Here is a 12,851-nt window from a genome sequence, read left to right as displayed (position 1 = left end):
CTTTTCTGTCTAAGTGCTCTCTGATGACACGTGTTTCGGGAACCGCCCAGAGTAGAAGCAAATCCCCATAGCAAACCTCTTCTACTCTGTGCCGTTCCCGAGACAAGCAGAAATGTCAGCAGAGAGCACTGTTGCCAGACAGAAAACAACAACTCAACTTCAGCAGCTGATAATTATTGAAAGGATTAATATTTTTTAATAGAAGAAATTTACAAATCTGTTTAACTTTCTGGAGCCAGTTGAGATATATATATATATATATATATATATATATATATAAAAGTTTTTCCTGGAATACCCCTTTAATTCCCTATTCACTTCAATGAAATTCTGCTGTGTGAATGGGACATCTGAATCCCATTGAAGTGTATCGGCTATAAATTCATGCAGAATTTTCATGTACAAATCGTATGATTGTCTTTAGTTCACAGTTACAATGGGTGAGAGGGGAGTCGGAGGGGGAGTAATTACAATGTATGTCAAGGAACAGAAGACTGATGCCAAATGGAGATCCAGGGTCAGACAGACCGCAGGAGATAAGTGAACTGAGGTAGACAAAAGCGTAAAGAGGGCATAGTAAGCAAAGTGATATGCAGTGCTAAGAACATTCAATCTTATAGAGAGGCAGCTGCACACATAGGGAGAAGACCCGGGAGACTGCACGAATCCATAACGCTCTACAAATAGGATCTATGGAAAAGTACGCACTTTTCATCTGCTTAATGCCACTTGGACTCTTGTGGTGTCCGGTCGGCTCAGACAATACCGTGGAAACCAAGCGCGTGGATGAGACCCAAGCAGAGGCTGAAATGGGCACTCTGAGGCGGAGAACGTCCTCTGGCACACGACCATACACCCTCTCCAGATCGCCACTGGATTACCACTATTCTCCAAAACCCAAGCACTTGAAAGTCCCCCGTCTTCTCCGAATACTAGGATCCTCCTTTGATCCATTCTGGATGTCGGTGGAGAAACCTGCAGAAAATGACACTGCCAGTCCCATATCCGCATTCAGCCAAGATCTCTTTGATGGTGCCAGTCGCTACCGCAAGAAGCTGACCCAGGAGGCCCAAAACATTGATTTTTCTTTACTGAAACTGCCGGCAGAGCTCTCTGTGAACAGCAGCCGTGTGGCGCTCAATGAACTCCGCCGGTGGTTGGTGCAGCGGGCTAGCTGTCAGCTTACGTCCACTTGGGTGGATCTGGGACCGGTTTTTTGGCCACGATGGGTGAGGCACACAGACTGTGATGACAGTAATACCGCCTGCTCCTGGCCACCAGGGATGGAGTGCCGTCAGGCGCAACTTACTCACATTAAGATATTGGCATGGCACTGTTGGATGCAGGATGCTGGCAAAGGCTGGGCATCACAGAACTGCATGTGGAGACAAGTGCCGTACCCGGTGGTGGCTGCCTGTAAGTGTACCTGTCGGTAATAATGCATTACTCTACCTACTGAGATGACTTGTTCTAGAGCAGATCACTCAAAGTAAAGCTGGAAAGAAAGTTTTATGGAAGATCTCTAGTCATTTTTTCTGACTGTAGAGTTATTTATGGGTACTGCATGGCAGTGAAAGGATTAAACATAGACACTACAGCTATGTTTTCCAACCAGGGTGCCTCCAGCTGTTGCACAACTACAGCCTTCGGCTGTCCGGACATGCTGGGAGTTGTAGTTTTGCAACAGCCGGAGACACCCTGGTTAGGAAATACTGCGCTACAGTACATAAGGCTGTCGGGGCATGCTGAGAGTTGTAGTTTTGCAACAGCTGGAGGCACCCTGGTTGGGAAATACTGCGCTACAGTACAGAAGGCTGTCCGGGCATGCTGGGAGTTGTAGTTTTGCAACAGCTGGAGGCACCCTGGTTGGGAAATACTGTGCTACAGTACAGAAGGCTGTCCGGGCATGCTGGGAGTTGTAGTTTTGCAACAGCTAGAGGAACTCTGGTTGGGAAATACTGCGCTACAGTACAGAAGGCTGTCCGGGCATGCTGGGAGTTGTAGTTTTAGAACAGTTGGAGGCACCCTGGTTGGGAAATACTGCACTACAGTACAGAAGGCTGTCGGGGCATGCTGAGAGTTGTAGTTTTGCAACAGTTGGAGGCACTCTGGTTGGGAAATACTGCGCTACAGTACAGAAGGCTGTCCGGGCATGCTGGGAGTTGTAGTTTTGCAACAGCTGGAGACACGCTGGTTGGGAAATACTGCGCTACAGTACAGAAGGCTGTCCGGGCATGCTGGGAGTTGTAGTTTTGCAACAGCTGGAGGCACTCTGGTTGGGAAATACAGCGCTACAGTACAGAAGGCTGTCCGGGCATGCAGGGAGTTGTAGTTTTGCAACAGCTGGAGGCACTCTGGTTGGGAAATACTGCGCTACAGTACAGAAGGCTGGTCGGGCATGCTGGGAGTTGTAGTTTTGCAACAGTTGGAGGCACTCTGGTTGGGAAATACTGCGCTACAGTACAGAAGGCTGTCCGGGCATGCTGGTAGTTGTAGTTTTGCAACAGTTGGAGGCACCCTGGTTGGGAAATACTGAGCTAGAGTACAGAAGGCTGTCCGGGCATGCTGGGAGTTGTAGTTTTGCAACAGCTAGAGGAACACTGGTTGGGAAACACTGCTTTATGGGGTTTAGAGGACCTTTTATTTCAGTGTTTCCCAACCAGTGTTCCTCTAGCTGTTGCAAAACTACAACTCCCAGCATGCCCGGACAGCCGTTGGCTGTCCGGGCATGCTGGGAGTTGTAGTTTTGCCACAGCTGGAGGCACCCTGGTTGGGAAATACTGCGCTACAGTACAGAAGGCTGTCCAGGCATGTCGGGAGTTGTAGTTTTGCAACAGCTGGAGGCACCCTGGTTGGGAAATACTGCGCTACAGTACAGAAGGCTGTCCGGGCATGCTGGGAGTTGTAGTTTTGCAACAGCTGGAGGCACCCTGGTTGGGAAATATTGCACTACAGTAGGACATTGGTGTTATCTATTAGACGACAACTTGTCTGGAATAAGAGTGAAGGTCACAGGGTAATCCAAACATAACGGCAGTAAACAGGGTACAGGCACCCAGCACATGTATTGTATGCATTCAAATGGTAATCCAGGAATAGAAAAACAGTGCTATTCCCCCCCCCCCCCCCCCCCCCCCCGCCATAAACAGCGCCACACCTGTCCGCAGGTTATGTGTAGTATTACAACTATGCTCCATTCATTTAAAAGGGGTACTCCAGTGGGAAAGAAAAATACTTTTTAAATCAACTGATGCCAGAAAGTTAAAAAGATTTGTAAGTTACTTCTATTAAAAAAATATTAATCCTTTCTGTACTTATCAGCTGCTGTATGCTCCACAGGAAGTTCTTTTCTTTTTTAATTTCCTTTCTGTCTGACCACAGTGCTCTCTGCTGACACCTCTGTCCAAGTCAGGAACTGTCCAGAGCAGGATAGGTTTTTTATGGGGATTTGCACCTACTCTGGACAGTTACTAAAATGGACAGAGGTGTCAACAGAGAGCACTGTGGTCAGACAGAAAGGAAATTCAAAAAGAAAAGAACTTCCCGTGGAACATACAGCAGCTGATAAGTACTGGAAGGATTAAGATTTTTTAATAGAAGTCATTTACAAATCTGTTTAACTTTCTGTCACCAGTTGATTTAAAAAAAAATGTATGTTTTCCAGTGGAGTACCCCTTTAAATGGAAATTAGTTGCAAAGCCTACACAACTTGAGGGCAGGTGTGGTGCTATTTTTGGAAGAAATCAGCTCTGTTTTTCTAATCCTTCTTTTGGGCCACGTTAACACAGTGGAATTTCCGAGAGGAATTCTGCGTGCATATTTTGCTTGGGATTCCACTCCATGGGTCGGATGCTGAGCGCCCGGTCCACAGAGTGTAAGGAGATGAGGAGTGATGTACAGCATCACTACTCACCTCCCCCGGCCGTATAGTATACAGGGTGGCATAGTGTACCCGTGTATACTATACAGAAGCTGGGAGTCCTGTCACCAGACTGACAGGACTCCCTGCTCCTATAGCCCCTTTGGACAGTATACAGTATATACAGCTATCTATATAGCTGTATATAGTGTATACAGAAGCCGACGTCCACTTACCTCCCTCGCTCCTGTCCTGGCCAGGTCCATGTAGCTCTGTCCCCAGTGATGATGTCATTAGGGGCGGAGCTGCAGACGGGAGCCAGGCTGGTTAAGGGAGTGGGGCTCTGTTCACATTATACAAAACGGACAATGTGAACAGACCCTTCTAGCAGTGTCTTCCCAGACAGGGAGACTCCAGCTGTTGCTAAACTACAACTCCCAGCATGCCCAGACAGCCAAAGGCTGTCTGGGCATGCTGGGAGTTGTACTTTTGCAACAATTGTAGGCTCTCTATTTGGGAAGACATTGCATTATGGGCCTCTCCCCAGCGGAGAGCCCCAAAAATGTCCTAACTAATTTACTGTGTTTCTTTTCTCTTCTCGTTTCAGATCTGTGTATGCAGAGGATTACGGTGGATTCAGAAGACTACTGCGGATGAACTGGATTTTTTTCCCTTTTATTAAAATGGTTAACGAGGGCTGTGGGGGAGTGTTTTTTAAAATAAAATAATTTTTCCAATGTGTTTTTTTTTTATAGAATTTTCAGGCTTAGTAGTGGAAGATGTCTAATAGACGGAATCCATTACTAAGCCGGGGCTTAGAGTTAGCCCCAAAAATAGCTAGCGCTAACCCCCAATTATTACCCCAGTACCCACCTCCACAGGGGTGCTGGGAAGAGCTAGTACCAACAGGCCCGGAGTGTCAAAAATGGCGCTCCTGGGCCTAGGTGGTAACAGGCTGGCATTATTTAGGCTGGGGAGGGCCAGTAACAACGGTCCTCGCCCACCCTGGTAACATCAGGCTGTTGCTGTTTGGTTAGTATCTGGCTGAAAATAAAAAGACGGGGAACCCTATGCATTTTTTTTTAAATAAATAAATTTACAAAAAAAAATGCATAGGGTTCCCGTCTTTTTATTCTCAGCCAGATACCAACCAAGCAGCAACAGCCTGACGTTACTAGGGTGGGCGAGGACCATTGTGTACTGGCCCTCCCCAGCCTAAATAATGCCAGCCTGTTACCCCCTAAGCCCAGGAGCACAATTTTTGACGCTCCGGGCCTGTTGGTACAGGCTCTTCCCGTCACCCCTGTGGCGGTGGGTACCGGGGTAATAATTGGGGGTTAGCGCTAGCTGTTTTTGGGGCTAACGCTAAGCCCCGGCTTAGTAATGGATTCCGTCAATAAGACCGGCTTCCACTACTAAGCCTGAAAATTCAATTTAAAAAAAAAACACGTCACATTGGAAAAATTAACCATTTTAATAAAAGGAAACCATTTTAATAAAAGGAAAAAAAAATCCAGTTAATCCGCAGTAGTCTTCCGAATCCGCCGTTATCCTCTGCATACATGGATCTGAAATGAGAAGAAAAAAAAATATATTGGTGAGTACATTTTTGGCACTGTCCGCTGGGGAGCGCGCCCATATTGCAATGTCTTTCCAAACAGGCAGCCTCCAATTGTTGCAAAGCTACAACTTTCAGCATGCCCAGACAGCCTTTGGCTGTCTGGGCATGCTGGGAGTTGTAGTTTAGCAACAGCTGGAGTCTCCCTATCTGGGAAGACTGCCAGAAGGGTCTGTTCACATTATATAAAACGTACAATGTGTACAGATCCTCATACTTACCAGCCTGGCTCCCGTCTGTAGCTCTGCCCCCTAATGATGTAATCACTAGGGGGCGGAGCTACATGGACCCAGCCGGGACTGGAGGGAAGTAAGCAGACTTCGTCTTCTGTATAGCTGTATATAGTGTATACGGCCCAAAGGGTTAACCTACACTATCCAACAGTGTAAGTTAACTCTTTCCTTGCTGGGCTGGTGCATAGCATTCAGCTCAGCAAGGGGTTAAGTGAGCCAGCAATGTGTATACTGTATATACATTGCAGGCTCACTGTCATAGGCATGCGTACGGGGTGTGCCGGGTGTACCTGGGCACAGCCTAATCAAGCCTCAAACTTGAGGCTCTATCACCTCCGTGCTGCAGCCCTGCTGGCTGCTCAGTGGCAGATCTGTGGGGGGGGCGGGCGGATCCGTCACTGAGCAGCCCGCAGGGGGCCCCGTCACATTCGGAAAATACCTGTGTCCCAAAAGACCTTTTCGGGACACAAGGATGTCCAGGTTACCTTTATGCTGTCCAGGTTACCTTTATGCAGCCCCACGTTAACTTTAAAAATGCAGGGGCCGCCGGGAGGCGCCCATAGGAACGGAGGAGCGGAGCATTGAGGAGGAGGACGCACATGGTAAGTTACCGGCCCATCATCTTCAGTGCTCTGACCACCGGAGGAGCGGTGGATGGAGCACTGAAGTGGGGCAGCACACAGGCATACAGCCTTCAGCCATACACTGTATATGCCTGAAGGCTGTATGTCTGTGGGGGAGCTATACTGCACCTAATGTGGGAGAACTATACTGCACACCTAATGTGGGGGAACTATACTGCACCTAATGTGGGGGAACTATACTGCACACCTAATGTAGGGGTACTATACTGCACACCTAATGTGGGGGTACTATACTGCACACGTAATGTGGGGGTACTATACTGCACACGTAATGTGGGGGAACTATACTGAACCTAATGTGGGGGTACTATACTGCACACCTAATGTGGGGGAACTATACTGCACACCTAATATGGGGGTACTATACTGCACACGTAATGTGGGGGAACTATACTGCACCTAATGTGGGGGAACTATACTGCACACCTAATGTGGGGGAACTATACTGCACACCTAATGTGGGGGAACTATACTGCACCTAATGTGGGGGTACTATACTGCACACGTAATGTGGGGGAACTATACTGCACCTAATGTGGGGGAACTATACTGCACACCTAATGTGGGGGAACTATACTGCACACCTAATGTGGGGGAACTATACTGCACACCTAATGTGGGGGGTACTATACTGCACACCTAATGTGGGGGTACTATACTGCACACCTAATGTACGGGGAACTATACTGCACACGTAATGTGGGGGAACTGTACTGCACACCTAATGTGGGGGAACTATACTGCACACGTAATGTGGGGGAACTCTACTGCACACCTAATGTACGGGGAACTGTACTGCACACGTAATGTGGGGGAACTATACTGCACACCTAATGTGGGGGAACTATACTGCACACCTAATGTACGGGGAACTATACTGCACACGTAATGTGGGGGAACTGTACTGCACACCTAATGTGGGGGAACTATACTGCACACCTAATGTGGGGGTACTATACTGCACATCTAATGTACGGGGTACTATACTGCACACGTAATGTGGGGGACCTATAAAAAAAGAAAGAGAACAAAAATTTTTGCTGTGTTCTTACTTTATGTATTTTGTTCTGCAAAAATGCTGTGTTTTTTTTAGTGGTGTTTTCCTTCACTTTCAGGGGGCATTTATTATCGCTGCGGCTGGCGTAATGTGCAAAATGTGCAAGACTTTTGCGCAAGCATTCACTTCTATTTTTCTGATGCAAATAATATTGACACATATCTGTAGCCGAAAATCCACAACAAGCCCATTTCCTGCAGGTATCCTTCATTTTCATGTTACCTTTTGGGTTCACATGTGGTATTTTAGAGCTCAATATGGTAGGTACGTCGCGCAAAACGGAGAATTGAAAAACATTCCAATGCACACCTGTTGTTTTCAATGGGAATCTGCACTATAGTTTACATTGTGAATTACAGCATATTGCTCAGGAAAGCATTGGCCGCCGATTAACCCCATTAAATGAATCTGCATCCATGACAACTAATATAATAAGTGACTGAAATCTATGACTGCTCTTAGAATGTCTGATCCGTATTACACAGCGTATCTTTTCCTTTTGTGTTTTTTAACCTTCTGTTGTCCAATTTTACTTTTTTTTCATGTCCTGGCCAGCAATAGAACAATCTGCATTTCTGAAAAAAATTCTCAGTCTGACCTCCCAGATATGGAACAGATAAGGATAAAATAGACTCACGTGATATCACTGAAATGAGCCAAACTACACGTGACAGATCTCCTTGATTATACAGTGAAGTGTCCAATACAAAAATGGTGACTCCTTAGCCCCCGTCTAATTAGTGCCCTCTACTTAGTAATGGTGCCCCCTTAGTGTCTGTAGTGCTGCCCCTTTTGTAACCCACAGTCTTTAGTGTTGCCCCTGACTTCAAAGCTGTGCATTTTTTAGCATTCCTCAAATATTTTTTTTTTTACCTAACTATGATGTATTAGAGCCCTGCATTGGGATTGATTGGGATCCCACAGATGTGGGCGATAATAATTTTGTTGTGGGTGGAAGCTGGTGGTCACAGAACATACAGCGGGTCCTGCAAAATCCTGCGCAGTACTGCAAACCTCTGAAATGCCACAGGGGGCTGATACAATGGCACAAGGGGTAATATCTCCAAAAGCTGTGACAAAATGTTTGCGGGAGGGGGCATGATTGGACACACATATTGTGGGAGCGGGCGGGAATAGTCATAAATTCAGAAGAAACGGGATTAAGAGAACAGTCCCACGCCAGGCAGATGTGATGCTGTCATATCAATGCACCGGACAGAACCTAAGAACGTGTTGTTACAATGAATGATGGACTTTAATTAGGCTTAAAGGGGTACTCCACCCCTAGACATCTTATCCCCTATCCAAAGGATAGGGGATAAGATGTCTGATCGCGGGGGTCCCGCCGCTGGGGACCCCCGCAATTTAGCATAAGGCACCCACCTGTTTCTGCTCCGGAAGCGCTGGAGGGTCTGGGTCCCGTCATGCCCCCTCCCATAGACTTGCATTGAGTGGGCGGGGCGTGATGTCACACGGGGGCAGAGTTGTGATGTCACAAACTTCCGTTCCCGTGGTCGGGACCCAGACCCTCCAGCGCTTCCGGAGCAGAAACAGGTGGGTGCCGCATGCTATATTGCGGGGGTCCCCAGCGGCGGGACCCCCCCGATCAGACATATTATCCCCTATCCTTTGGATAGGGGATAAGATGTCTAGGGGTGGAGTACCCCTTTAAGGGTATGTTCACAAGGACAGGATGTGAATGCGGGGGGTCCAGCCGTGCCCCCTCCCATAGACATGAATGGAGGGGACATGGCATGACGTTACAACCACAGCTGCCCAAAGCCGTTGGAGATCGCAGGGGTCCCAGCGGCCGGACCCCCATGATCAGACATCTTATCCCCTATCCTTTAAATAAGGAATAAGATATCTAAGGGCAAAGTTCCCGTTTAAAGAGTTTTAGGCTAGGTTCAGACTACAGAATTTCCGCCGGAATTTTCGCTTTGAAATTTCCGGCAGAAATTCCGCTTACTATAATGCATAGTGTAGTGAATGGTTTTCCGTTCACAAATTCACACTTCGGAATTTGTGAAGCGGAAAATCCGGATGAAAAATCTGCTAGAAAATTTCCGCCTGAAGAAAGGGGTTGCTCTATAGGAGACTGCAGTGTCCGCGCGGTCCTAGCGCCGACTAATTCAGTCAGCGCAGGCGGAACTCAGAATCTCCGGGCGGAAATTTTCTGCCCAGAGATTCCGTAGTCTAAACCTAGCCTTACAGGGCCAGAAGGAATTGGCTCTGTTCACTGCATAGTGGCCATGTCTGGTACTGCAGATAAGCTCCTGTTCACTGACACCCGGCCGCAGCAGCCATGTTGTATAGCTGATCGTCGGGAGGGGTTGGTTGTTAGTACCCCACTAATCATTTATTGCCATTAAGCCTTCAATAATTGCTGCCATGAAAACCCCTTTAATATTTATGCTGGCAAATGTATTTTCAAGAATAATAGTTTCTGTTTAAAAGTGATCAGTCATTGAGTACTACAGTATATTGTTCTAACTATGTAACATGATAGTCAAGTGTGCAAGATGTTTCAATACAGTAAAGGAGGAGAGCATATTTAAAAGAAGAAAAATTACCACAAGAGGACATAGTTTTATATTAGAGGGGCAAAGGTTTAAAAGTGATATCAGGAAGTATTACTTTCCTGAGAGAGTAGTGGATGCATGGAATAGTCTTCCTGCAGAAGTGGTCGCTGCAAATACAGTGAAGGAGTTTAAGCATGTATGGGATAGGCATAAGGCTATCCTTCATATAAGATAGAGATAAGCATAAGGCTATCCTTCATATAAGATAGAGAAAGGTATAAGGCTATCCTTCATATAAGATAGAGATAGGCATAAGGCTATCCTTCATATAAGATAGGGATAGGTATAAGGCTATCCTTCATATAAGATAGAGAAAGGTATAAGGCTATCCTTCATATAAGATAGAGAAAGGTATAAGGCTATCCTTCATATAAGATAGAGAAAGGTATAAGGCTATCCTTCATATAAGATAGAGAAAGGTATAAGGCTATCCTTCATATAAGATAGAGAAAGGTATAAGGCTATCCTTCATATAAGATAGAGAAAGGTATAAGGCTATCCTTCATATAAGATAGAGAAAGGTATAAGGCTATCCTTCATATAAGATAGAGAAAGGTATAAGGCTATCCTTTATATAAGATGGGGCAAGGGACTATTCAGAGTATTCAGGATATTAGGCAGACCAGATGGGCCAAATGGTTCTTATCTGCCGACACATTCTATGTTTCTATGTCACACATACATTTGTCATCTATGCTTTGCTTAAAGGGGTATTCCAGGAAAAAAAAAAATTATATCAACTGGCTCCAGAAAGTTAAACAGATTTGTACATCACTTCTATTAAAAAAAAATCTTAATCCTTCCAATAATTATCAGCTGCTGAAGCTGAGTTGTTCTTTTCTGTCTGGCAACAGTGCTCTCTGCTTACATCTTTGCTTGTCTCGGGAACTGCACAGAGTAGAAGAGGTTTGCTTCTAGTCTGGACAGTTCCCGAGACAGGTGTCATCAGAGAGCGCTTAGACAGAAAATTGTTTCGCAAGGATAGAATGAACAGAAAAGGTGGTGGAGTCTGTCTGTATGTAAGAAGTGGTATGAAAGTCAGTGTGAACGATGCCATAGGGTGTGATGATTCTGAGGATGTGGAATCATTGTGGGTAGAATTACAAAAGGAGGGAAATACTGAAAAATAATACTTGGTGTAATCTACAGACCCCCTAATATCACTGAAGAGATAGAAGGTCGGCTGTATAAACAAATAGAGAGGGCCGCCCGGGCAGGTACAGTGGTAATAATGGGAGATTTTAACTATCCAGATATAGATTGGGGTCCGGGGTTGGCTAAAACTACAAAGGGGAGAAAATTCCAAAATTTATTGCAGGATAATTTTATGGGCCAGTTTGTGGAGGACCCAACAAGAAGTGATGCCTTGTTGGATCTGATCATTTCCAACAACGCAGAGCTGGTTGGTAATGTAACTGTGCGGGAAAACCTTGGGAATAGCGACCACAATATAGTTACTTTTGACTTAAAATGTAGAAAACAAAGACAGGCGGGGAAGGCAAAAACATATAACTTTAAAAAGGCAAATTTCCCTGGGCTGAGGGCTGCACTACAGGACATAGACTGGGGGGAGGTGTTCTCAAATACTGATACAGAAGGTAAATGGGACATCTTTAAATCAACTCTAAATAACTATACAGCTAAATATATACCAAAGGGGAACAAATATAAACGATTAAAACTAAATCCTACATGGCTGACACATGATGTTAAAAGAGCAATAAACAACAAAAAAATTGCCTTCAAAAATTACAAATCTGATGGGTCAGCTATAACATTTAAACAGTACAAGGAGCTTAATAAAATCTGTAAAAATGTAATAAAAACAGCAAAAATTCAAAATGAGAGACAGGTGGCCAAAGAAAGCAAAACTAATCCTAAATATTTTTTTAGACATATAAATGCAAAAAAATCAAGGACAGAGCATGTAGGACCCCTTAATAATGATAATGGGGAGGTTGTCACAGGCGATCAAGAGAAGGCGGAGCTACTGAATGGGTTCTTTAGTTCTGTATACACTATGGAAGAAGGAGCTGACATTGGCCAGGTCAGTGCTGGTAACACATCATGTAATGTACTGAACTGGCTTAATGTAGAGATGGTACAAGGTAAGTTAAGTGATATAAATGTAAGCAAATCTCCAGGGCCGGATGGACTACACCCAAGAGTTCTTAGAGAGGTAAGTTCAGTAATATCTGTACCCCTGTTCATGATATTTAGAGATTCTATGGTGTCTGGTATTGTGCCAAGGGACTGGCGCAAGGCGAATGTGGTGCCAATCTTCAAAAAGGGCTCTAGGTCTTCCCCAGGAAACTATAGACCGGTAAGTTTAACGTGCATTGTGGGTAAATTGTTTGAAGGACTTATAAGGGATTACATACAGGAATACATAGGGGATAATTGTATTATAAGTGATAGCCAGCATGGGTTTACTAAGGATAGAAGTTGTCAAACCAATCTAATTTGCTTTTATGAAGAGGTGAGTAGAAGCCTTGACAGAGGAATGGCTGTGGATATAGAGGGGGGCTGTGTATATAGAGGGGGGGCTGTGTATATAGTGTTTCTGGATTTTGCTAAAGCGTTTGATACTGTCCCTCATAGACGTCTGACAGGCAAGTTAAGGTCTTTGGGTTTGGAAATTTTAGTTTGTAACTGGATTGAACACTGGCTCATGGATCGTACCCAGAGAGTGGTGGTCAATGATTCGTACTCTGATTGGTCCCCGGTTATTAGTGGTGTACCCCAAGGTTCTGTACTGGGCCCGCTGTTGTTTAATTTATTTATTAATGATATAGAGGATGGTATTAACAGCTCTGTTTCTATCTTTGCAGATGACACCAAGCTTTGTAGCACAGTAC

At 45.4% G+C, this 12,851-nt stretch overlaps 1 protein-coding gene across 1 annotated transcript; it reads left to right on the top strand.

Annotated features, from left to right (window-relative positions):
• The first annotated feature begins 511 nt into the window (after positions 1 to 511).
• On the top strand, positions 512 to 1,436 carry LOC130277539 (noggin-2-like). Its single transcript, XM_056528218.1, has one exon. The coding sequence runs from the start codon at positions 693 to 695 to the stop codon at positions 1,434 to 1,436; it is 744 nt and encodes a 247-aa protein (XP_056384193.1). The 5' UTR covers positions 512 to 692.
• Positions 1,437 to 12,851: the final 11,415 nt, after the last annotated feature.

This window comes from Hyla sarda, chromosome 6 (assembly GCF_029499605.1).
Source record: "Hyla sarda isolate aHylSar1 chromosome 6, aHylSar1.hap1, whole genome shotgun sequence".
Classification (NCBI taxonomy): domain Eukaryota; kingdom Metazoa; phylum Chordata; class Amphibia; order Anura; family Hylidae; genus Hyla; species Hyla sarda.
The sequence above is the reverse complement of the archived record's forward strand: the minus strand, read 5'-3'. Positions and strand labels throughout refer to the sequence as shown.